Source organism: Vollenhovia emeryi, unplaced genomic scaffold, assembly GCF_000949405.1.
Source record: "Vollenhovia emeryi isolate VEMERY1.0 unplaced genomic scaffold, V.emery_V1.0 DF939120.1, whole genome shotgun sequence".
Taxonomy (NCBI): Eukaryota; Metazoa; Arthropoda; class Insecta; order Hymenoptera; family Formicidae; genus Vollenhovia; species Vollenhovia emeryi.
In genome coordinates, this window is record NW_011967246.1 from 3,804,630 (window position 1) to 3,832,330 (window position 27,701).

The 27,701-nt window shown below is 42.4% G+C and overlaps 1 protein-coding gene across 2 annotated transcripts in view; it reads left to right on the forward strand.

Annotated features, from left to right (window-relative positions):
* Positions 1-202: 202 nt before the first annotated feature.
* LOC105570662 (sterile alpha and TIR motif-containing protein 1) overlaps positions 203-27,701 on the forward strand; it is a 62,358-nt gene continuing 34,859 nt past the window's right edge. Inside the window, exon 1 of one of the 2 annotated variants that reach the window (XR_001009604.1) lies at positions 203-1,080. Coding sequence is in view for 1 of the 2 variants with exons in the window: in XM_012028052.1 (XP_011883442.1) it covers positions 1,000-1,080 (81 nt within the window). In the remaining variant the exon portion in view is untranslated. The remainder of the gene's footprint in view (positions 1,081-27,701) is intronic. The other variant, XM_012028052.1, reaches the window with a different exon arrangement.

A 27,701-nucleotide genomic window follows, 5' to 3' on the forward strand; every position in this document is an offset into this window, starting at 1 on the left:
GCCTCCAATGGTCGGCGCTCTATCCCTCCTCGGGGTGTCCCTCGATACCATCCCTCCCGGGTTCGAAGGTCACGGTGATGCCGTCCGACGTCCAGCGGCGCGGCGCGAACCTGAAGAGGCCTCGTTCGGTCTCGAGCCAGGGGTAGGGAGGCTATATATAGCACCGCCGGCGAGAGTTTCCTCAGTATTCTCGCGCGCGCCCGACCTGGAGGTACCCACGACGGCCTTGCGCTACTCCGTTCCCTCGCTCCAGGCTTTCCCTCGAGCGCCTCGCGGGAAAGAAGCTCTCTCAGCGCGGCCAACGCGAAGACGAGTACGAGGATTCCGAAACGCGGAGCCGCCGGCTCTCACCGATTCTTCGGGTGAAGAGGTCCTCTCGCGGAAGAGAGCTCTCTTCAATGTGCTCCATTCGATGTTGCGCTGGAAATGAAAACGGCAGTTTGACAGGCGTTGCCTAAGCAAACTTGCGGCGGGATCTCCGAGCAGTGAGAGAACGATTCAAGAGGAGATCCATTCGGGCGCGGTGAACCTGGACGTGAATATAAATTCTCCAGAACGAAGAGCGATCGACCCCTCGAGCTTCTATTGTCGTCGAGTTTGAGAAGCTGGACGTGTCCCGATCGTCCCCGGGAATCTTCGCGATCCTCGAGAGGGAAGTTTTAGCGGAGTCGAGAGGATCTTGCGCCATCGATAACGAGAATCGTTCGCGACGCGACAGCCCGGGCTACCACCTTCAGGCTCTCTCGCCGGTGCCGAAAATTATCTGCCGATGATTTCCCGAGTGGTACGTAACTGGACGGAAATTCTGAGATGGTCACAGCACTTCGAGACGGAGCGTGCGGATAAGGACATTTGATAGAGACGAGCGCGAACGTGTTGTCCTCTACGCCAAGTGGTCACGTCGGTGCTACCACGAGGGAGGACGAGCGAGCGGATAAAAGAAGACTTCGGACCTGGCAGCCGACGTGTCGCGAGAGGGAAATCCATCTGGCAGCTAGCATGACAATGGTCGTCAACAAGATCAACATGTCATCGTATTCCGTGCCGCGGCGCACCTTCTTCTCGGGTCTTCACACGAAGGTAAAGCTTGTCACATGTCGAAGAATCTGTGTCAACTCGTATATGTCGCATTTTACCTTATAAGATGGCGAAACTCTTCGTAAGATTTTGCTCTCTTGAAAATACACCGAGGGAAGTTTCTCTTATTTACCCGGGAAATCATGTAATCGTGGGATTTTGAAGAACTTTACGAGAGAACTTTTTGAAATTTTACCATACATTTTACTAATTAAATGTATGGTGACATTTCAAAACAGTCTCAAATAAATAAAATTCTTTGCCACGTTGTCCCACGATTACATGACTTTCAGGATATATTTTAGGAAAAAATCCTGGGAGTTTTTTCACTCAATTTGCGCGCGCGCGTGTGCGAATTGAGTCCACAAGTTTAAAATAATTATATATTTTTCGAATTTTAAGAATTGAAAATTTAGTCCTCGATAATTATTTGTTTAAATCGAGTTTTACCTGCGCGTAAATTGCGCCTATAAAATATTCGATTTTTAGTGACTTGTTTTCTCCATATCTTCCAAAGTTATCCAAACAGAAGCCAACGCTGTATTCTTGAAAAAGACTCCATCACAATCGCAGGATTAAAATTAATTGATCTTATCCACGCTATTCGTATTTGTTTTGTATAAACGCAACAGTCTAGAATCGTCTTAGAAGCATTTAATAATCTTACGTTCAACAATATTACGGTAATAATAATTGTCACTTTAAGGGGATGCTGGAGTGATTCCGCACTTTTGGCATCTTTTGCTCCTAGAACTGTCAATTCCTGAAAACATTTGTGTAATATACAAATTATGTGGCTTTTGTGGGTTTTTGTTAGGCCTCTAAACTTAATTTCAATAATACCATGCTGTTCTCCGATTCGAATATTGCACAAATGTTTTCATGAATTGACAATTCTAGATGCAAAAGGTGCAGAATCACTCCTGCACCCCCTTTTTGAAACAATATTATTTTCTATTCAATATTGTTTCTTTTCCGTTCAAGAAAATTATTCTTAAATAATAAGCATATATGTTTCTTGATTGAATTACATAAAATTGCTTCATTCAAGTAAGTTTTCCTTGCTCTAACGCGACATCATTTCAGGATTTTCACGTTGAAACTAAACATATTTTCAAAAGAATAGTCTTCTTCTTTCTGTGCATAAAACATGACTGGATTCGTATTTGGGATTAGATCAAAATTTGTCCCTGAACATGACCGTCTTTTTCACAGCGCGACGGACGTTTCTTTCGCGGGGCATAAAGCGTGAGAAATTAACGGGTGCGTTGCCACGGTATATTTCTCATGGCGACTTTTCTGGCGCGTCGCCACGCTTATGTCCGACTTTTCAGGCGGGCTGCAATCTTTTTCGGCTGGTGGCGAATCTCGCGAACAGCTGGCAATGACTTATGTAATGACAACTAACTGAATCCCTCCGCTGGTTTATTAAATTCTCGCGTGTGCAGCTGCGGAACGATTACTTTTTTCAGCCAACGCGAACGTCATTTGAAATTACACGCGTGCCGCTTTATTTATCGCGAAACGGACACGCCAATTATGTTACAAAACAACTTCTTAGTTCCTGGTGTATATTGCTAATTGCAAAACCGATCGAACTTCTTTGCGATTCGAGACTAAACCTTCTAGATTTATATACAGTTTGTTAAACAACTAAATTTTTAACTCGGTCCTTTAAGATGTAAATCAATTACAAGAGTAAACGCCATTTAGGACTTGATACAGCTGGAGGTAGCCATTTAAATTACTATATAAATCCATATACCGTTTTTTCCCCATCCTGCGCACCGTTACAAACGGACATAACACAGGTTAATCTGTTGAATGATATCTGTTAAATTTAACACAAATTTTTCAACTGTGTAGCATTTTATTACGATAACCCCCCTCGCCTGTACTGAATACGGTATTTGGATTCACATAGTAATTTAAGTGGCTACCTCCAGCTGTGCCAGGTCCTAAATGGCGTTTACACTTGTAATTAATAGTTTGTTAAGCTTTTCACAGGATATGTTAATTATTCAACCTGATTTCTTGTATTTTCAAAGTTTCTATTTCGCTGTTTGCTTAGCACGACTTATCAAAGATGCCTTTTTATTTCTTATTAAATTCATATCGAATTAATTACGTTATGAAGATCGGAAATTTGTGGTTATAAGATACTTTCTTATACAGTTTCCTCGTAAGACTCGCTGCTGTATATAATTCTGTATATAATTCTCTCTCTCTCTCTCTCCCCCCCCTCTCTACAGCGTTGTATTTAGGTCTCGTTATATTTAGAATAGTTTCCTCGTAGCAGAAAAGCATTTGTCTCGTTTGGTTCGGTGTCGCCTATGCGTTTTTCACGCCTCGTTATTTTTCATTCAGTTTTACCGCGATGCGTCGAGCTGGACGCGTCGTTTATGACTGCACGTACAATTAATCGTTTTTGTCAAAGTAGAGAAACATTGAGAAAACTCACACGTGTTATCTAAAATATACGGTATGAAGTAATTGACAGCTTAGAGGCTCTTTTTCACGATTTTGGATATAATTTGATTCTTGGAATATTCTGTGCAGCAGTTTTTAGCTGCGCAAAAGATCCATCTCTTTCACGATCCCCGACGAACCGTTTCTTAAAAGTTTATTGAAAACTTGAAGCGTCCGCGATTATCCGTGGACACGTCTAGGAATTTTTCCGACAAGCAATTAGAAGGCGTCACTGGACACGTGGGGTTGCGTTGTTGAATTGAATAATAGGGTGGCTCGTGGCACGAGCGACGATCGTTCTCATTAAGCGGATGCCCCATGGCCGTCGGGACGACATTAATATCAATATATCGCACGAAAGTGAGAGAGAGAGTGAGAGAGAGAGGACGGCTCTTTCACGTGTACGAAGCGGACGAGACCTCGCGTTAGAGAAGCTGCCGCGCTCGTGTCCGAAATTAGCCCGAAGGAAGTAGAACATTTTTGTAGGCCGCTTCCTTCTGAGGCTCATATAAATTATCCTTTTCTTCCTGTCGTATTAGAATTGTACGGTCGTTCGTAATTGAGGCAATTTGCACGATACTCTGCGTAGCCGCGTTTTCTCTCTCTCTCTCTCTTTCTCTCTCAATCATAATTATTTTACTTAAAATCAAATTTTTATATATGCGATTAAATGTCCCGCTCATGCAATCAGCGTTGCTCTTTTTGATCAGATTTAGTCCGATTCGTGCTCCGATTCCATTCGATCGTTTTAACGTTAATCGGTGAACCGGCCGGGTCCGATTTTCTTTCTTGTCAAGCCCGGAGAAAGAACGCCTCGTTCTCGCACGCGCGAGGACGCGAAGCAACATCGTAAAAGCGATTCCGTCATAAGAGAGGCATAAAAGATTCATTTTGCCGGAGAGGTGACCCCGCCGACCCGGCATCCGCTCTCCGTGGGCGGCACTCTCGGATCTTTTTCCTCTCACCCTCTCCCTTTCAGTCCTCTGGTCCTCTCCGTTCCCGGTCTTCGTCCACGTTAACTGGAGTCGTCCGCGTGAATTTTAACATTAAGAATCTCTATATGCACGTGGGATTTGACATTTCGTTATCGCAGCATTGGCATTTAATCCTCCTCTGGGATATGAAATTAATAACTTCATTAAGAAATTAAATTAACCAATTGACCTTTACCACATCTGCCGGCAAATTATTTATGCCGAAATGAAATTTATCGTAGCGCAGAATATGTTTAATCTATTGTTCCGTATAAATTAAGAATTTACACGCTATGTTTTTTTTCCACCACCTTGAAAACGATGATGTCGAATGATTAGACAACCAACATTTTACGGTGTCTCTGAATTCCACTTGCAGCCCTGTCTTCGAGGCGCCTTTCCTTCGTTCTTTATCCTCGAAATAAATACGTACAAAAAAAGGTTGAGGGAAGGAGTGGTCTTGTTAAGACAATGAAGCGGTTGGTCATTAAGCGTAACTCGCATTAAATTGCCGAGAGTTGGGAGATAGAATGCTGTTTTCGACGCCTTCGGAGAAATTTACATCTGTCTGTTAATTTCATCCCCGCCGGGATCTTTGTCTCGATGATAATTCAGGACCCGCTCGTTTGGCTTATCATTTTCTCCCCGTTTGTTCGCGCGTTTATGTAATATAATTAATGAGATAATTACCGAGAGGTACTAATAGAGATAACATGCGAAACGAGATTCTACATGGCTACTGCCCATTGCTACCAACGCAGATTAACTTTCATCCCAGTCTCACTTACTTTTTATCTTTTTCCAAACTAGAAAACGATAAAGGGTAGGTTACACCGAGATAAAAATTAATCTGCTTTGGTAGAAATGGACATAAGTGGAATAGAAGCTCTCGCTGCTAGGTGGCTTTGTTAGAACGACGGAGGTCCTTACAAGCACGGTCACCTCTGTTTTTTTTATTTATCTCTCGATTAATACGCGAATGACGCCGACGAAATCTAACGGGTCGCTTCTTACAGAATCGATGTGGGGTCTTCTTCACAAAGGCTACCGCGTGTCGGACTGGAGACCGGATGTGTTTAATTTGCGACCATGATACGACGAGACGTCTAGGGAGCTTAGGCTTAACAATACGTATCATTCACATTTGAGGATTAGTGTTATTGCAGTGTAGCGGATTCTGGGCTCGCTGAAACGTTCCGGAGATAAATAAGAGATGCGGTAACGCTATGATTTAATGCCCACAATTAGTACCAGATAGGAGTATTTACGCGAGACACGTAAAGGCCAAATCAGACTAGCAACTGTCGACTCGGATTGGATTGGGATTGGCGATTGGCGATTGTCTTCTATCCAATGAGAGCAAAGCAGCCAGCGATTTAATCGATTCTCATTCGCTAGAAGACTCTCTTGGCGAATCGCCAATCCCAATCCAATCCGCGTCGATAATCGGCCTTAAGCCCGTATCAGACTACGGATTGGGATTGGGATTAGATTGAAATTTGACCAATTAGAGTAAAGGTTACTAAACTCGAGATTAGTAAACTTTACTGCGATTGGTCAAATTTCAGTCTAATCCCAATCTCAATCCGTAGTCTGATACGGGCTTTAAGGCCGAATCAGACTAGCAACTGTCGACGCGGATTGGACTGGGATTGGCGATTGGCGATTGTCCTCTAGCCAATGAGAACAAAGCAGCCGGAGATTTAATCGACTCTCGTTCGCTGGAAGACTCTCTTGGCCAATCCCAATCCAATCCGCGTCGATAATCGGACTTAAGAGCGCTCGAGGATTCTAACATGCAATCTTGGTCCTCGTTAAACGTATTTACATAAATATGGTGTTTGAGTGACACTCAATCATTGGCACTTGATTCGATCTTCGTAAGCATGATGGAGAGCGCTATTTCGAGCAATGGTATCTCGCTGTAAAGGCAATTAATATTCATGTCGGACAAGTGTAATAACTCTTCACGGCGATAAAATCTAAAATTATTACGGAATTAAATTAATAGCAGCAGATACATCGCGGCGAGGCAAAGAGTCGCTTCTTTCAAAGGTCACGTGCATAGATCTGGTTTTAAAATCGGCATAAAAAACCAGATCGCGTCTCTTGGAATCGGTGTCTTTTTTTAACGGTTTTTTTCCCAACGGTTTTTTAATTATTAATTTCGACGTAAGCGGGTCTGTCTCGTTTGCATGTCGCGCAGTTACACGATCGTTCACGCACATCGGGTACACAGGTATCGTCGTGTCGGGATGTAAACTTGACTGGCCGGTCGCCGCGGCGTCGAATATCGCCGTCACAACGTAGCCTAGCCGTCGAATCGTATTTCTGTTGTCGCAGAAATGTCACGCAAATCGTATGCAACGCGACACGCGCGCGTCTCACCGGCTATGGGGAGAAAATGTCATTCCTGAGTCATCGGTTTCAGATCGAAGGAAAAGAGACGTTAACTTTGTGCGTGGCACACTGTGCTGTTTATCCGGGCTGTTTCCGTAAATATTGCACACATAAAATACACGCGTGCACGATACGACAATTAAAAGCAGAATTTTGTTTTCCGTTCATTATTTCGTAACACGCGAGAGTCGCCTTTAATCTTCAATCGTCGTTTCTTACCGACGTTTTTACTCGGGGAACTTTATACAAACGCACCTTTAATTGTATGCGACAAATGTAATATTTTACTTTTAAATAAGACTCGACTTAAACCTTTGCTCACGTTGATTTTCCGCGAAACTACATAAAAAAATGTTTCGCTTAATGATGCACGAGAATCGAAGCGATTCTTAATGAATTTGATTTGAGCAGGTATGCGTTTGTGCGGCTTTTTTTTCCCCGGCGTGATTATGAAATCCTTTTTATGGGAATGAGAAGGTCGTATTAAAGCATCCCGTTAGTCCGTTTCGCGTTGCAGCTGGCGCCTGGTTCATTTGACTTTACGAGAATTGCACGTGCGATAACGGAATGCGGCCGACGTCGCGGTGCTTCAAAGTAGAAGTTCCGAAGGAATTCAGACGTCGTCTTCACCGCCGTCATCGTCATCGGCGTCGTTTTTGCGTATTTATTTCGGGACGCATAATATTGACGCGCTCGAAAACCGCTGTACGATTTTAGAACGCGGCGCTCCAAGGATGTTCTCCGTTGCGTTTCATATATATTTTTTTTTCTGCAATTGAAACACTCCCGTATTGCCAGAATGTTTTGAGACGAGGAACGATTCGTGTAATTCATTTTTGGCAATCGAGATAAAACGATTCATAATTATGCGTTTGAGGTTTAGAGAGAATAACACTCGAAAAGTTCGATCGAATGATTTATAAACTAATATAATAAAAAATATATATTCGCTGAATAAATATATAACTTACGCACGTGAGTTTGAAATATAATATTTTTGTTTTATGAGGTTTTTTTCAGTTTAGATTTTGTAGCGTCTACAAACTTACTGCGTCTTTAATTATTGTAATTGCGCAGTTGGCAGACGCAAAAAAATTCACGGACGTTATTTCGAGAGAACTTTTTGCGTCGTTTATTATATCTGCAACGATCGCCGCTGTTATAAACGTAGAACGACAGTAAAAGATGTAAAGCGATGAAAAAAAAAGATAATTGACTCGTGTCCTTGCGGACGGAGGAATCTCTCGGCGGTGCGCTATCTCGCACTTTGTAAGGACTAACGATCCTACAGGCGTAAGGATTAGCATTCTAATGTACTCACGTGACCCGTTTCGCAGGAAAACTTTTTTCCCCCGCGACAATGTGTATCGGCCTTCCAGGCGCAATCGGTTTCTCGATACTTAATGATTCGTTTAATTACGCGCTGACATTTAGATAAAAATAGAAAAGACAAAAGTCATCGCCTTAAGAAATCAAATTGGACTTTACGATCGTGATTACAAAGGCAATAATTTACAACGTTGTTATTTATGTCCTTCTTTTAATATTGTACAATAAGCGCCAACGGGCAGGAAAAATGACATGGAAATCCGCGCTTCGAGAAAAGCCACACTGAAAAAAATTTCTGGTTGAATATGGACGAATCAGATAATTCCTTTAGGGTTTACCAGAATTCCTTTAGGATTTACCAGAATTCCTGTAATCCTACAGAAATGGTAAATCCTAAAGGAATTCTGGTAAATCCTAAAGGAATTATCTGATTCGTCCATATTCAACCAGAAATTTTTTTCAGTGCACGTTCGCTTTTTTAACGTACCCTCGGAAACTTTGATCTACCGATTATCAGATAAACGTCTCTTTATTCCCCGAAACAACTGTGATTGTGGAACTTTCCTACTTTAAGAGGGAAAATAATTTTTTAACTTTTAGAGAAATACCTAGTTTTTTCCTATTTCAAAAGATATATATTCTTAATTCTCTGATTTTCTTCTCCGTTTTGTTCACGGAGGAAGATGAACATCTTTCCTTATAATGTATAAACGAAAATTAGGCGCACTCCGCGAATGATGCGAATCATGTTTCCAGCATGTGTCTCGTTACATGTGAGTGCGGTAGCGAATCCCTGATGTAAGCGGGCGCACGATCACCATCGCGATCGCGCGGTCGTTTACATTGCGTCGAGAGTTTACAGGATCTCGTTTTCTCGCTCGTTTTCCTCCCCCCGGTTCTCTTCCTGCGCCTCGTGCGCACTTTTATCGGCGCACCTCGCAGACTCGCAGGTTGATCATCCGCCTCGAGTGGCGCCGTTCCTGATTAGCGATGCCCACGCGTTTTCCTCGTCCTCGCCTTCCCTTCTCGGCGTCCCGTTCTTTTTCCCCCCTTCCGTTTCTTCCTCCATCTGATAAACACATACGAGACGTTTGGTAAATAATGATACAATTATTCCGTCGCAATTAAAGAAACAAGCACCGAATAACAACGAAGTGTAATTATAAATGTAATCAGTAATCACTTCTTTCGTCTTGCTGTTCTTTATCGAGTTCGGATTCAGAAGAATTGCGGCAAAATTTTTCATTCCATTAAACGGACAAGAATCGCAAATTGGTATGAAAATTCGCATACGTAATACAAATTTCCGAAACGTTTATGTTACGTTAAGTACAATTTTTCTGTCGGTATGATAAAACTGAGGAAACTACTTTTGTATTGACGTATTTTATCAATGTATTTCTTGCTCAGATATGCACACGGAGAGAATTTTCTCTTAAAATTTTTATCCTGAAAATTATGCAATCGTGGGACACCACGGCATTTTGAAGAATTTTACGAGCTTTTTGAAATTTTACGATACTTTTTACTAGTAATTAGTGTATTTAGTGTACATTTTACTAGTAAAATGCATGTGATTTTTGTCTGTTTAATGGAATGAAGAATTTTGCCACAATTCTCTGAATCCGAACTCAATAAAGAACAGCAAGAAGAAAGAAGTGATTACTCATTACATTTACAATTATATTATAATTTACTTCGAGGCGGCGCTTGTTATTCGGTGCTTGTTTCTTTAATTGCGACGGATTGTATCATTATTTACCAAACGTCTCGTATGTGTTTATCAGATGGAGGAAGAAACGGGAAGGGGGAAAAAGAACGGGACACCGAGAAGGGAAGAACTTGGTGAGTTTTTTAAATTTCACCATACATTTTACTAGTAACTGGTGAAATTTAAAAACTCTCGTAAAGTTCTTCAAAATGCCACGTTGTTCCACGATTACATGGTTTTCAGGACAACATGGCATTTCGAAGAATTTTTGAACGTTTTTGAAACTCTCATAAGTTCTTCAAAATGCCATGTTCTCCTACGATTACATGATTTTCAGGATAAATTTTGAAAGAAAATTCTCCCCGTGCGCGACTCACGCGGCAATTGTCATTATTTTACTATTATTGTGAAATGAATAACTCAGTCGCGGAAAAGGGCGATATAATCCGTTTAATTTTTAGCCGTCGCGTGGTAGCTGGCGGTGGACACGTGGTGGGCGTAGAACACGTCGGGGGTTCGTGATAAAAGGGGTCCGATGTATCTCGTTTCGTCTATTCATATTGTAATTTGTTGCGCGACGATCACGTGACTAAAGAAACGCTGTTTTTTTTTCTCTGTTTCAGGTGAGTGCTCCTTTTAATTTCCATGTGAATCGCCGCGAGACTGGATCTCCGCTACTCTTTTTTTCCTCCCGAGAGTCCTTTGTGCCCCGAATGCGGCGAATATCGCCGTCTGGGTTTGTACAAACACATATCTTTTTGCGAACAATGGCCGGATCCACGCTGGGTCGGCTTATCGACGCGAATAAATTTCTAAAGAGCTTCGCGGTGAATGGGGCCATCAAAAATACGCAAACCCTTGATCAAAAATCAATTTACACATATATTGTACGAAGCAGGTTTACTAGCGCCTCACCATTTGCGCGCTTGTGCGTTTTCATGCAAATCTTGCGCAACAAATTAAATTAAACTCAAGTTTTAAGAATCAAGGTGAGCTCCTTGTCGCGGGATCTCAGTGAGCCGATAAAATTCTTCATTCCTCTTCACTTAACCATAATTATCGTATAAAATACGCTGCCGCGTTCGGTGTCTTATCAATTTGTCGTTTACCGATTACATAAACTTGTCAATTCAAGTACAACTTTATGCGATTCGGGCAGAGCTGTGGTGCATTTGTATGCAAGAGCCAGTACCGACCGCCACGATCTCTGGCCACTATAACGGTGCAGCCAACAGTGCAATATCCCCGGCATTGTCATGTACGTACAATATAACGACACGCAAGACGAGATGGGCATTTGACTTTCGCATTCTGCACCGCTCGCGGTGAGGCAGCTCGCGAGCGATGAGTCACGGCAATGCGCTCCGCGTGCATCCGCGCCCCTCCGTGAGGAGTGCGCCCGTCGCATCATGAATTTCTCATGCATCTTTTTCTACGCCTCATCCTTCTCGAACGATAATTGCCATCCGATACCTCTCGCAGCGCGAGCGACTACGTGCGTAATTAAGAAATGTGGCTCACCGCAAAGGAAGCCTGAAAAAAGTCGCCCACGAAGTAGACCGTTTCCTTACATTCAATACGCCGTGCAAAAGTAAGACAAAAAAAATATTGAGATAGCGGGGTTTCTGTTAAATTAATAGGCATCGTCTGTTGGGTCCACCGTGAATTTATTTGCCCTTGGAGTGAAATCTGTTCAGTGGAAAATTCACTGTTAGATTGTGTAATCATTGAGAAAGAAGTTTAGTGGGTAACTTTGGGTGTTGATAACCTGCTGTCTCATATTAGAATCCTATCTCATAATACAGGACTCTCCTCTAATATTAACAATTCCAAATTATTCGGACACTAATAGCCTAATGAGATAGTGGGGTTTCTGTTAAACTAATAGGCATCGTCTGTTGGGTCCACCGTGAATTTATTTGCCCTTGGAGTGAAATCTGTTCAGTGGAAAATTCACTGTTAGATCGTGTAATCGTTGGGAAAGAAGTGTTGTGGGTAACTTTGGGTGTTGAAAACCTGCTGTCTCATATTAGAATCCTATCTCATAATACAGGACTTTCCTCTAATAATCCCAAATTATTCAGACACTAATATCCCGTCATGGCTCTTGTTCCTTTGTGTTTATTACATACGGGCCTCATGAATTTGATTAATTGTTAACGATAATTCTTTTTTTATTGCATTGTACAACATTGATGTGACAAGTATAAATATTCTCAAGCCAGCAGTAAATCATGTCCCGCAGAAGCGTGCGCGCACGCACGCACGCACGCACGCACGCACGTCGTCGCCAAAACACGCGAGCAGATACGCAACAGCGCGAGTCTACTGACCTAGAGGCGTGAGGGGGGATCCGGGGCCCCCTTTCTCTCTTTCTCTCTTTCTCGTTCGCGGGGCCCGGCCGTGCTCGCACGGCTGGAATTCCTTCGTGACTCACCGGCATTCGTCGCCGAGGTTGCCTTGGCCCCCGGCTATGGGAACCCGTGTGCCCCGTGTGGTCTCGTTCGCGTTTCCATGCGCGCGCGCACGAGCGCGGGACGTGAGTCACCGCGGCCGAATTTCTGCCCCCTTCGATATCATCGCCGTCCTTCCCGTAGGCCTCTTTCGGAAACCACGATCGGCGACCGTAAAGGCGATCCCCTTTCTGCGGTCAACATGAAACGACGGCCCTTGCTATCGCTTCTTCTCTCTTTATTCTCAATTTCACCCGAGTGCCATACGATTGGCAGAATCTTCTTTTTAAATTTAAATCCAAGTCCTTTTCGCAGAATTTAGGAGAGAAAGTCATCTAAGAATTTATCGTCATTACGAACTCGTACGATACTGCGAGTTTTCTCTGTAAAGAATATTTTTTTTGTACACGCGAGCATGGAATATTTTCCTGATATCTTCGTATTTTCAATAGCAGCTAATGCAGTTATCGGAACCGATCACTGCAGATTGTCACTTTCCAGAAGTATCCCGAGGAGACATTCCTGAAATAATGTTCGACTATTCTCAGGTTGTCTTGCCGTAGTAACCCCGGGGACTTTTCGAGGGGTACGTTTCGAAAATATTTAGAGAAACGATATCGCACAGGATGTGGTTACATTCTCGCTAATTGCGAGTGCGTTCCTCTTTCCTCTGGAAGCTGCCGTCGGGGTGATCGACCCTTTCCCAGAGTTCGCGGCAGAAGGATGTTGAATGACCGCACGCATTGCGTGCTCTTGATAACGCACAATGCAATATAGGCATGCGTCTCTCTCTCTCTTTCTCTCTCCCTCTCGGTATCGTAACGGGCAACCTTGAACTTCCTGCTCGAATGATTCACGAGTCTTTCATTCATCCACTCGTTCATTCAAGCTCGCCCGAATCGCTTCGAATTTAATGTATGAATACGCGCAGTGCATCGAAGCAGCTTCCTTTTTGCTTTGCATAAAGTGGGCCGCTATATTCTAAAGATTTTGCCACGTTCCTTGCAAAAATTCCATAAAATATTTTACAAAGTAGCGTGTTTCGATACTTCGGGCGATCTTCATAAAGAATTTGGAGGAAAAGTGTAAATAACGTAAAGAATAATTTAACGCCAGTAATCGATTAAACTATGTAGAAAAATTGCATGGCGACCAATGGCTGGCAAATTCGAGTTAAAGAAATTCATTGCGAAAAATATTACCTCAGCCAGGGTTTGAACTTGAAAAGTGTGAAGTTCTTTAAACTCCTTGATGCCTGAAGATACATTTATTAATTATTAGTATATTGATTTCTAGATAATGATACATTTATTTCTGGTTTCTGTTCTTAAGGAATAAATATATCACTCTCTCATTCATGTTTGAGGTGTAATTGGCAAAGTGTTAATAAATCAAACTATATATAAATTACGTGAACACAGCTGGAACGGACGCTCTTGATGCTTCGATTAATTTGAAATTAGCTCCTTGTTTTGATATATCGTTGCCGTAATGATTCACGCTACACATTTGTACATTTAGAAAATTGCTATAAATTTCCGCGATAATCATCGATCACGCAACGCGATTTTTTGCGAGCGATTCGTTAATAATTAACGGATGATTTCACCGCGCTCGTATGACATAAGGCGTATTTTCAGCATATTTGCATAGCAATTGCAATGAATTTTTCGCGTGTCAGATAACAGAACGAGGAAGAGAGAGAGGGAGAGAGGCTTGCTGAGATGAATCACTTCATCTCCCGTTCTGCAACTGCCTTCTCGAGTATACGAAGATATCCCGGAGGTGCGCGCATTGTGACTCATCCTGACAACTCGTGTGATCACCTGCGTGCAGGTTGAAACCTGCAAACTCGCATAGGTGAATTACATCTTCGAAGAAATTCTTAGTAAACGAGAGAGAGAGAGAGAGAGAGAGAGAGAGAGAGAGAGAGAGAGAGAGAGAGAGGTGTTTGTACATTTCACGAAATCGTATGATTCGCGATCAAAGACTTGTGCCCATTTCTACCAATGCAGATCAACTTTGATCCCGGTTTAACTTACTTTTTGTCTTTTTCTGGTTTTGGGAAAAAGATGCACTGAAAAAAAATCTGATAGATTCAACCAGTCGTCTGTTAGAAAATGGACGAATCAGAATTCCTTTAGCATTTACCAGAATTTCTTTAGGGCTTACCAGAATTCCTTTAGGATTTACCATGAAAGATATTTCATAACCAAAAGTTTGCTAAGACTTCACTACAAATCTGGTAAATCCTAAAGGAATTCCGATTCGTCCATTTTCTAACAGACGACTGGGTGAATTTAATCAATCAGATTTTTTTTCAGTGTAGAAAACCTTGTTAACCAGGAATTAAAATTAGTCTGCATTGATACAGAAAGGACATTGGAAATAGAGACTTGTATTAAATAAATTAAATTTGTAGGTGATTCCATTTAATAAAGGTGTAACGGTGATATTAAAACAATACTACTTAAAAATCGATATTAATCAGACAACGAGCGAAGCTTTCTGTAATATTCGGCATTTAATCGAGAAATATCTATTCAGATACAAATGATTCTTCCGGGCGCAAATATTCGAGATTAATGCGCGACGCGTTATCGCCGAGAGCGATCCATTAGGGCAATTAAGTCGCTCCAGGTGGCGAAATAATTAACGAAAAGTGCCTAATGACTCACTCATTCCCGCTCGCGCTCCGCACACACGCCCGCAATTCCTGCGGTAACGAGCTTCGCGCGAAGACGGATCATCTTTTTCCACGGAAGAGCCGCCGCCTTCGCCGTAAATAGCGGCGCGAATGAAAATATTATTCGCCTTCTCATGCTCGCGCGTCTGCCTTATCGTCGCGAAGGAAACCACGTGTGTAAGTGCCCTCCGATAAGGAGCCGTGAATCATCGCGAGCCCCGCGACGAGATAGAGTTATACGCGTGCGACCGGTTGCCAGACTCGTTTTGTATCATTACGTCGTTGATGAAACTAATTGTACGCGGCTCGCGATTAGATATCGGTTAAAAAGTGGTGTCTAAAAATACAACGAACTTTGGGAGCAAGATAAAAGTTGACGAAACGGAATGAAGAATTTAGGAAAGAACGTAAAGCTTACGTTACGCGGCTACGAAATATCAAATAGGTTTAAATGTATAATTAAGAAACGTATATATGTATGTATAGCAAGAAATTTGGTGGAGAATTTTGCGGTTTGATTATATATTGTTGGAATGATCTCTGCGACGCGGCCTCGTCGGGTCTGTTAAGCGTTCGAGTTTAGTTGCAAAGCGCGTTGCACCGCGATTGAAGTGCATCTCGATTTAGATGCAACGCCGCGTCTAGAGGAGCAATGTGCACCGGCTAGGAAGCTGACGCGGTTTTAAGTCCGCACAGACGCGCGCGATGGTTAAATTAAACTTTCGCGAGAGGCCCCGCCGAGCACGTCCGAAGCGAATTTATCGCTCGGATATTGCGCAGCTATCCGCTCGCTCTTTCCTCCCCTTTAAATCTATCGTTTCTACTTTTTGCATTAATTTCTTAATACCCTCGTTTATTCCCACAGATTATTTAGACTCTTTGTCCGTCGCTTATTACACACGCCAATTATTCCCGTGTTATGTATATTATTAGCGCGACGGAGAACAGCCGCGCGGCTGTGGTTTTTCCATTTGCGAAAGGGGAAAAGCGCGCACTTTTACGACTGCGAGGGCACTCATACCGGACGGTGCGGTGCATCGGAGATAATTATCCGGCCGAGAATGAAAATTCTCGGGGGCAGTAAACGCCTCGCGCACGGCGTGCCGGTGGTAAAACCAGGCGCATCCTTGAGTCTCTATAGTTATGTCCGGCATCCTAATAGAACAGGCCTGCCTGCGAGATCTTTAGATCGGCGAGAGAGAGGTTCGATGCACCGAACGCTATGCGAAACATTCGGACCAATCGAACCTAGGAGGCTGTACCTTGATTGCCTCACTCTCTCTCTCTCTCTTTCTCCCTCGCGAATTCTTTAATCCTCCACTCGCTCTTCTCACGCGGGTATTTGCGTCGCTATTTGGCTCTGTACGCGGATCGTTGGATTTAAAAGTATTCTTTCAAGTCTAAGAGTTTACTTGAAGAAGGTGAAAGTTTACTTGAGAAATTTCTGAGTGGTTTTGGACACTTTGTCGAAACTGCCGCTAGAGGGCCGCGCGGCATAGCACTTTCTCGTAAGAAGAAAACCGTGCGCGGTACTCTGGGAAAAAAAGACAGCAACCCACAATTAGTAACTGAATTACTTTGATTGGTCGTAAAAACGTTTAAAGTTTTCCTTGACATGCCTAAAGTAAGTTTTAAGTTTGCCTTACGTACAAGTTTGAAGTATCCAAATTTACTTTTTATACTTCCTATTTTTTTAAATAAAATTTCAAGGTTTTCTAACGTAAATTTTCCCAAGGGAATTTAACAAATACATTTAATTTTCTTCATCGTTACGTTGATAAACGTTTGAAGCACGAAAATAATCCTTGGCGGGCGATTGACTTTTTCGAATGTTTTTAATTCAATGGTAGTTAATTTGATAACTAAGTAAATCACTTATGATGAAGTAAATTTGCCAAAACGTAAGTTTCATTTAGACTGTTCTGAAAATGTTCAAATAAATCATTTCGATTGCGTTCGGCAGCGAGAAGAATGAATTTCTTTATGAAACAATTGTACAAACTCATGTAAGATCGCTTTTAATTTATGCGTAGAATACCTCGATTCCTCGATTCCTCTCCACGTTTCAGAGAGATGTTTATTGATCGATGATGTAAATACGTGAGATCAAAAACGGAGTAGTCAATATTTCCGGAAGTGACGACTGTTTGAATTCCACTTCATAGATGAGTCGATTCTATTTCCGTGAGATCCAATTTTGCCCTCGGCTCACGCTGAGATATATCTCCGTTACAGTTTTGTTGGTATTGGAAGCTGCTTCCTGGTAGGCAGAGCAATGTTACGAACAGTTGGGTAACCGGCGATTTACGACTTCCCAGAGATCGCGCTTTGACAAGAATCGTCGCATCCTTGACTCGCGAAAGTGAGTCACTAGACCGAGTCACGGCGATCGTATCACATTTGTTATTCGTCCTCCTCGAGACCAAGTTCAAGGCCTCAGCTCGTCTGAATTGCCAATAGCCGTCGCGATTGACCTACAATTTGCAACACAAGTTTCTATGAATATTTATACGAACGATAAAAAAGGGTAATATGTGTTCCATGATCAAAAAGCTAAGCTAATATTGGAAAACTTTTTTCCAACATCATATTCTTATTCATTAAGACGCTGCGCGGAATGGATTTTTCTCCAAATCTTGAAAGTATTGTAATAATTTTTTATTCTAACTCATTAAAGACATTGATGCAATGTTAATTATTAGAATAAAATTAAATTATAGCTAAACAAGTATTATTTATGATAAACTGAGCACATTTAAATTAATGAATGCAATATATATTTTAAATGCTAAACTTTTGTTATCAAAGAATTATAAGCAGAGAAGAATATGTGTCTTGAATTCTTCATACGAAATATTTTAAATAAGCAGATTCTATCGCAGAGAGAGTGAGAGAGAGAGAGAGGGGGGGAAGCATTTTTTAAGTTCCAAAAATCACGAAATTTTTGGATCGATGACGAAGCGCGAAAATAGTATCACAGCAGCAGTTGCATCACCGATGATGCATCTCGCACCGACGACCCTGCTTTTGTCCGTCCAATTCAGCGGCACGTAGTAGTACGATTGCAATTACATCATCGGTCGAATGAATGGACCAGTGGCGACTCGTAATTCCGGCCCGAGTCAGAATAGCTAAGTCCGATTAATAAGAGGAAACGGTTGCGCGCCGGTAATGTCGCTTTATATGGCGACAGATTACGAACCGCTATCGACTCGAGACCTGATATCGATTACGTCGATATAAACGTGCGTAAGAATAACCGAATGTTAATTAGTCCGCGATTCCAGGTATCCGGGAAGGCGTGATTAACGTAGTGCCGCTTTAGCGCCAGGCGATGCCATATCGGGAATCGTGCGATCGCGTTTAAAGTCTCAAAACAAATTAAGTATGCAAAATTACCAGTTCAGGTTTATACAAGAGAATAACATACGAATGGCAAAAAATAACTAATGAAAACATCGCGGGATGTGTAAGTTAAGAATAAAAGTAGCAAGAATATAAGACATGGAAGACGCAGAACAATTGTGTTTACATTTTTAACATTTTTAAGGCGAATTGTTAAAAAAATTATAAAATTATTATACATAAACCGTTAGGAAAAAAATGATGTAGAGAAAGATTGTCGATCTAAAAATTGTCACTTTGTTAAAATGGAAAGTTTTATTTCGATAATTTTTCACGCAGTCAATCGCACGTACAAATCCTAGAAAAATAAAAATATCGCGACAAATCAGCTTAGAAAAATGCGAGTCGAACGATATTTGTCACGCTCGAATTTCCCTCCTTTGCAATGCGGATACAAGTTCCATTTCCGGGAGACCCTTTATCGGGCCGTGGATTCGAGAAGCGTTTGGGAGATTACGACGAAGTCGCCGTACGTTTGCCCGTATTTACACACCGAATACCTACCTCGAGAATGTCGTCATTCTATTCTCCCCACTCGGTCGCGTGGTGAATCATTGCACACGTATGATTCTCGGAAGACGGTGCTCGTTACATGCATCGCTATTACGAGGACGCCTCCATTAAGCGGCGGGTTCAGGCAGATTCAGGGTCCATCTAATATGCAAATACAATTGACAAATTGATCGCGATAGTGGCCCAAGACATCAGTGCTATCGCGGTTACATCATCGGCCAACGAAAGGAGGCGTTACTCATCCGAGTTCGGGATGACTCGTAAAAGAAAATTCTAAGTTGACGTTAATTGAAAGAACACAATGTAGGGTGCGACAAGAGCCAGATGCTAGATATTAGGTTTTTTTTATAATAATACATCGAAGAATATCTGATTATATTAACACGCGAATATAATTTGCTGAGGTGATATTTTCCGCAATGAATTTTCTGTGTTAAAAACACGTTGCCAGCTGTGGTCGATTGAAAGCTTAATTATTGTCAACTATGTACCGGCGTCTTCTTGATGCTATCAATTTGCTTAGGTTTTCTAAAAGAGCGGGTTCGCACTCGAACCTTTTCCCTTCAATTTCGTAGTTTCGCTTTCATTAATTCTCTTGTCCATTTCCCGAAGAATCGAGGAGACGAGAGATGTCTCTTCCACGAATTCGCTGTCCCGTTCTTACCTCGGGTAACACCTTGCCCTCCCCTCGCGAGCCGTTTCCTCCTCCGCCGCGTGCAGCCAGCTGATTCCCGACCACCACTCTCGCGACCAACGGCGGCGTCTACCTCGTCATCGTAAGGTCGTCATCGTCAGTGGACGTGTCGACTTCGTTAACAGTAGTTGCGTGAATCATCGGGCCGAGCCGATTATATGATATCAAGAATTTGCGCCGGCGAATCGGCAGTACACCCGCGAGTCTCGCGCAGTGAACAATGTTACTTCCGCGAGACCTCTCGTGACTTCGCGCCATTCAGGCTCAGGTCTCGCCCTTATTTCTTTTTCATAAATTAATCAAATAGGAAGTAGTTTAAATAATGGCGGGAGAGCAATAAATAATAGAAGGAGTGACGGATGATCGCTGTATACAAGTAACGTTTAAATACGATACATTTATTACGTAAAGAAGTGCATAAACGAAAGTGACGATTATGATTCATCAAGATTGCCTCCGTAATTAGTTCCGGTGTCAACGGTATCTATAATCGTGTGAAAATTAAAGCACGGTGGTGTTACCACGCGATCACGCCAGACACGCTAGAAACGTGGCCCCGCACCCTCAGAAAGGATTTCTGTTACCGAGACGGAAGATATTCTTAACGCATTTCTATTTCTTACAACCTCATTTAGTATAAGAATCAGACTATATCAGAATAAAATCAATAATTATTCTCCTCTGTCGAATTAAAAAAGATTGACTTACTACACTGAGACAAGAGTAACTTATATGAATGTAAGTTTGTAAATAAATTTTCCCACCATCTTACAACGCGCGAAGTTGGCACCGCGTTATTCGACAAAAGACGATACGTATTATCATTTTATTCTAGATGTTGAAACTTTTCAATTAAGATTAAAATATTCCTTTCTCTATCATAAATATGGTTGGCGCTACGTCGATCCTATTTTATGATACATTCAAGTGTAACAGCATTGGATCCGGGAATTTCTTCTGTGGGTGCGCGTGTCGCGGTAACCGCGTGAAAATCAACGTCTCATCGTTGCTGGTCGCGCGAGAGGAAACACAGACCTCAGGAATTCGCGGGGACGTAGAGGAAAAACGTGTTTGTGATGCGTTCACAAGTATCTTCGTGCACGCGACTCCTCGTCGTTTTACGACACCTGCTGCTACGTGACTTCCTCGCGGAAGTGAAGCGGACGCTTTGATTCCCTTCGATTGGATCGCGTTCGGCGTGTCTTTGAAAAATTAATTGCGTGACCGAGATTTTGCGATATTTGTAAAAGCATAAAACGTATTACAGACAGGATAATTTATACGAGTATTTATGGCAAACTCGCAAGGATCGCAAGCTACTTCTGTAAAGAAAGAATAGCGATGAAACTTAACCGATGGAAAATCGCAGGAGTAAAAAATGTATTTTAATTCGTGTTCTAAAAAGCCGAAAATATTTATTTTAACGCAACCAGTGAAACCGGCTATAAAGACTTAAGCAATTGCTGCCTGACGATCAACAAATTCGCAACGCGCAACTGTATGTGTCGAAGGAATTCAGAATTAATTAAAAATAATTATTTATGCTGGCTAATTTAAAATAACGCGTATTAATTTCGAATAACGTGTTTTATGCTTAGCATAATTCGGCAGAGTTCAATATTCGTCGAGATTGCACGCCGATCGCGCGGGAATTCGCCCACGGCAATTATAGATTAGTTTCCTCGAAGCACTTGAGAAAACGTCTGGTGCACTCGTCCGTTCGCATCGCGGGAATTCTTTCTTCGCAAATAAACCGGTGTATTTAAACAACTGTCGCGGCGAACCGCTGTTGCGCCGAAATCCAAATATCGAACTCGATAGCCGATAGTTCTGCAGTTATCTTCACTTTCGCGGATTATCGCGACTGCTCCGTCTATTCTGAAGGAAATGTTTCGATATAAATTATTGGCCTCTGGTCGAACCATCGCATTTCTCTTTACGCTGCGCGGTCTTTAGTTTTAATAATTTTGTACAAAAATATTTTCCCTTTCGTTTCTGGATTGTTGCTCTTCCAGGATTAGTCACACGTTATGTATTTGGCTTAAACGCCGGAACTCGCTCGTGATAACATGCTTATCGGCGATTACGCGCGATCTTTACTCGCTCTTTGATAAACCGCCGCCGACATCATCTCGAGAAGTTCAATCGAGCGGATTCCCGCGATCTTGGCTCTCGTCCAACAAAGGTTCCGAGAAGTCGCGGATACTCGAATCGAGCTAAATCGATAACGCGATCGATGAGACATCTTATCGTCGCTCGCGCTGTCGTATTAACACAAATTACACTACACAGAGATATCCTCGTGAAAGATCATTCTATATGTCGATCCTGCGCGTCGTGGGAAACTTGCCTGACCCCGTTTCGTTGCGTCAATGCCGTCCGATATTTATAGAGCGCTACAAGATGAACTGTAGACTAATTATATATTCCATTGCTCAAAGTTAAGACAGAATCGAGACGGTCATTTGGTTCCAACTTTGTTTTATATTTGAGACAGATTTATGTAATGGATTTATACTTTATCTCCTCTCTTAGTTTTTCTTGTTTTCATCCTGTATTTCATTCTTCTTTTATATCGTAGCGTTATTTAAATTATTTTATTCTTCTTCCGTTTTACTATCCTTTATTTCCTTTAGTCCATTTTCATCTTGTCTTGTCTTACGCGATATTGTTGTTTCCATCATTATTTATACATTAGATGTTTTCTGTTTAATTAATTTATGAAATTCAATAACTTGAAAACCTGGACGCGATTAAGTAATGTTCGGCGGCGGGCAAAGCGTCTATGTAAATAAATTTATTCAGGCTCGACGGGAGTGAGCGTCAACAATCGCGAGGCGTCCGCGCGAGGACATTGAGAGTGCGCTGTGAACTTTCTCGGGTGTTTGAGTTGTACGCAGAAAGACCTGCGAGTGCTCGCGGCGGATGGTTTCATGAATGAGCGTCGACAGGGGATTGAACATGCTGCACAAGCATGGAAGCAGGTCGCACGGCGCCGTGTACAAGGGCAGAGGCGCTTTTCTAAAATCCGTAAGTCACCATCAGCAATGTACACGCACCGGCATAAATGCTGTCCCTATCCTTGTGAGGTGTACGCACACAACTACAGGGACTCTAGTTGTGTGCGTGCACCTCACAAGGATAGGGACAGCATTTATGCCGATGCGTGTACATGCACTCTCTTTCACTTGGCACCCCATCCCGGCGAGATTTTCTCGGCGAGAACCATCGCGAGCTTCACAACGGACACCCTCGTACTCCCCGCTGCCCCCATCTCTCAAATATCCCCGGGGGTCAATTCTGTATCTCGCACCATAGTATAACTAGTAGACCCACTCCGTCATTTGGTTTTGCCATAGTATGACTAGTAGGCCCACTCTCTGTCGGCCCCTTCGATCTTTGCGATCTCTTCTGACATTGCTTTGGTTAGACCAATGAGAGAAAAGTTGTATGTGTGGTAGTGTAGCTTTGATGAGTATGCGCGCACACACTCAAAGATCAAAGGGCCAACAGGGAGCGGGCAGCTTACACCGTAGTATAACTAGAAGGTCCACTGTGTCATTTGTTGGGTTTTGCGTCGATCCCTTCTGACGTTGCTTTGGTTGGACCAATGAGAGAAAAGTTGTACACGCACCGGCATAAATGCTGTCCCTATCCTTGTGAGGTGCACGCACACAACTACAGGGACTCTAGTTGTGTGCGTGCACCTCACAAGGATAGGGACAGCATTTATGCCGGTGCGTGTACGTGCGGTAGTGTAGCTTTGATGAGTACGTACACACGCGTACGCCGCTGGATTTGAACAAAAGATGGCGGAGTACCACGTGATCGGGACCGAAAAGATCAAAGGGCCGACAGAGGGTGGGCACACTAATTATAATATGCCTATACTATAGTGAAAATGCCAAAAGTGAGTAGCTTTGTCCCTTTCTAACTGTCCAACTCCTTAGAAAGAGACTTAAGGCCGCTCACTTTTAGCATTTTCGCTATATTGTAAGATACAGAATCGACGCCCTGATCATGTCGTCGAGCGCGCCGGCTGCCAGGTTTGCAGCTTACGGTCTAATCGTAACGTCACGTTGTCGCGTGCACGTCATCGCGCGGGTCGCAAACGAGATTCGCGTAATATCTGCTGGGCGATCGGCGGCCACGTCACGAGTCGTTACGACGAGCGAGACGGCGTGACATCACCGTGCTAAAACGACGGACGTGTCACATGCGACGTATCGACCTCTCCGGGAGTTCGATCCCCCGGTGGTTACGGCCGTGGGTGCACGTGCGTGCGCGCGGACACGTGAACCCGCGCGAGCGCGCGAGACCGGGTCAGGTCCTTTCCGCGCGCTCACGTGATGACTAATCGTTGTTGATTGTTGTGATGACTGCCCGGCTTCGCGCGTTCGCAATTGCGAGCTCGGGGTGTATCGCGTCGATACACCCGGTACTCGCGATTCCGGCGGTTCTGCCATTCTCTGCATCTGAAATTAGACAAACGTTGTACCCTCGGAAGGGAGAAAGGGACGGCGGAATCGATGCAGAAACAAATGCGGATACTCGTTTACGAATAATCATCTCGCGTTTCGCGGACCGCGAATGGACGCGAAGGGATCGCCGCTTTTACAGACTGAATCCTTACAGGTGATTACGATACGAGTAGTAATGTCGTTATTTTTACTAGTGAGTATCATTACTCATTACTATGAAGATCCTCGAAGTTTTTCGATGAATAAATTGAGAGAAGTGATGACTCAATCCACTCGTGTAACAATTTGATTAATGAAACGTCTTCTGCTGTGATAAACGTACGTAATAAAACTGCACAAGATTTTCGTGAGGAATTCCACGGCCAAAAGAATCGAAAGAAATTATTTGTTACAATTTGTAACAATTTGATTAATGAAACGTCTTCTGCTGTGATAAACGTACGTAATAAAACTGCACAAGATTTTCGTGAGGAATTCCACGGCCAAAAGAATCGAAAGAAATTATTTGTTACAAGGTACGCTTCAGTAGCTGACGTCGAATAAATCTCAGTTTTATTTTCTCTTTTCCCGCACTCGATTAAATTACACGGTGCGTTATTGCTCCCTTTCATTCCTCGTGTCCGTAAAAGAGATCTTGATCTTTTGTGTTAGATTTTATGTTATTAAAATAATTATTATCTGATACAGAAGAATGAAAAAGATGCAAGATCCTTAGCTTTATATTATTAAAAGTCCAGGGAGAAGTCACAATCAGTTTAGCAGCTTTGATGCAGGTGTCACGTTAAGAATTCGACAGATACTTTCAAGAAATTTTTATCAAAATTTTTCCTCTCCCTCTCTCTCTCTCTCTCTCTCTTTCTCTAGCACAGTTTGGTAGTTCTTCGCATTTTTTAAAGACGCTGCGTAAATACATTTCTTTCCGGAAAGAACGCAATACGTGGGAAAGGAGAGACGTATGAATTTCCGTGTTACAGATCGGGACTCGAGAAATATTTTCGTATATTTCGCAACGCGCGTTTTACAACGCATTTAACACGCACTCGCGCGTTCCCCGAAGCGTCGTTTAGACGCCGCGGCGTCGCGACACGATATAAACCGACTCGCGAAGAGTCTCTCGAACGGGTTGATGTACACCTCTCGGTAGCGAATCGCTCCTCGGCCTCCATTTCTGTTCTTCTCGGAACAGAATCCGCCGGCTCCTCGCGAGCTTCCTCGTTTGCACATCGCTTTTTGGGATCTGCGCTTGTCGCGCGATAAACCGGACACTTGTGTAATCGATATGCTCCTTATGTCGATGTCGAGTCAAAATGTAGCATAATATCGCACGTTAAAAAAATAGCATTGTTTCAAAAAATTCTCAATTTCTCTAATTAAAAAAAAATCTTATACTCCAACAATTCACAAACTCTCGATACCATTCTGGCAATTAGCATCGGATTTATTTGATTCGATACAGCTAAGGATCTTGCATCTTTTACGTTCTTTTCTATATTAGAGAATTAATTTTTAATAACATAAAATCAGGGTTGGAAAGTAACTCGTTACTTGTAACGAAGTTACTTTTTTGGTAACTTAACTTCGTTACTTTCTCTCCATCTGTAACTGTAATATAGCTCAGTTACATTTTTTCGACAACCAGTAACTAATTTAATAGTTACATGAATAGTTACTTTATATATATTTTAAACCACAGATCGCGTTAGGCCTTGCATTTGCACATAAGCGCCTTTATCGACGCTTTACAATTCAAATGCAGATTTGATATTTTTATTTTTATCGCAAGAAAGTGACTGCAAAGTTTGATACTTTTTTAGTAACTGTAACTGCAACGCGTTACTTTTCAGAATTGGTGACTTGTAACCGTAACTAGATACTTTTATAAAGTAACTTTTCCAACCCTGCATAAAATGTAATATAAAAGATCAAGATCTTTTACGGACTCATTTGTTTATTCGACAACGAATATTTTTGTTTATGCCGTTATTATTTATACCTTCTTGTTAACTATTGCGTGAGCGCTGACAATAAACGCTGATAATACTATCGCATGCCGCGATATCAGACATGATTAAATCACACGTGCGAGTGCGTTTCGCGGCGCGGAAATGCCAGGAAATTCCAGGTGTATAATAAATATATCGGCAGAGGCTATTTTTAGCCACGACGCACTCGACTATTCGTTGAAAGTTCATTATCGATAATGGCGAGTTTAATCGAGTTGTGCGCGTTTCACTCTTCGCAAACGTATACGATTATATCACCGATATTTCGGCGGAATATCAAGTAATTAGTCACTCCCTCGCCTGACTCATCGGATTACCTGTGAAAGGATGTTTTTTTTTATTTGCATCAACCTCCAAATATCTGCCAATCGCCCCAATGAAATCTTCGCGTCTGATCGCGTTCCTTCAAATGTCTATTGAGAGAGAGGGCGTTTATTTGCCCAAGTTATCAAGGAGGTGACATAAGACCTTGAATGATCTTGAAAATATTTGCAAGTTTACATAAAAGAATTAACGAAGATCAGGGAAAATTATAAAGAGAGCGAAAGAGATTCGCATCTTCGAAATGAGTCAGTAGACTGAATCATTTTGCAGGTAGATTTTTATAATACGCTACTTAATGCATATTACTCGATAAATTTTTATCCAATCGAGTCATTATCTTTCTTTTTTGAACGTGACTGATACGAAAGAAATTAAATTTTATCTTTGACTTTGGGAGGGAGGGAGCGAAATGAAACGATCAGCAGTGACAGAGGAACGTCTTTTTTATTAACAATAGTACAGAGTAACAAATTAGCAGAAAATAGGCCAACATAAAAATCGATTCATGTAATTATTATTCTAAATATTGTCTCCCGCTTATCGTGACATTATAATTGTAATTGCACAACGATATGTAAATCGTGCATTGTTGAGCGCATCGCAAATAAGTCTTAAGTAAAACAAAAGAGAAGTGAAAATAACGTGGAAGCCAAATAAATTAACGGCATTGAAGAAACGGTCTCTTGCTCCAGAACCGAAAAGATCCGAAACACTCTTTTTCAAGGCGACACGGAGACGTCACGAAATGCGCCCAGAAATCACCGCCGCTGGTACAGTTGTTAGCAGCTGGCCCCCTTTATGCCTCGTATAACCGGTGAAACGCCTTGGTCGCACAAGGCGCCTTTGTTTAAGACGTTGCGAGTATAACATATCGCGGTGAATTTTTGTTTCGCGAGTTAACATCAAATAATGATTAATACCCTTCGACTTTCGACAATCGGCGATTAGTCCCGCAGTCGCGGGGGCTCGAAATGCAAACAACGTCTAACTCGCTGTTTAAATAAGTCAAGGAATGAACTATTTTTAAAATTGATAAGGAACTCTAGAACTCTTCGGGGTGCATTCAGAACTGAAAAAAAAAAATGATTTTTTGAGACATGAGGTGCCAACTTCACAGAGGTATTAAACTTACTTTGCACTTCAGATTTTCCGTACATGTTTCTATACATATACAGGGTGGGG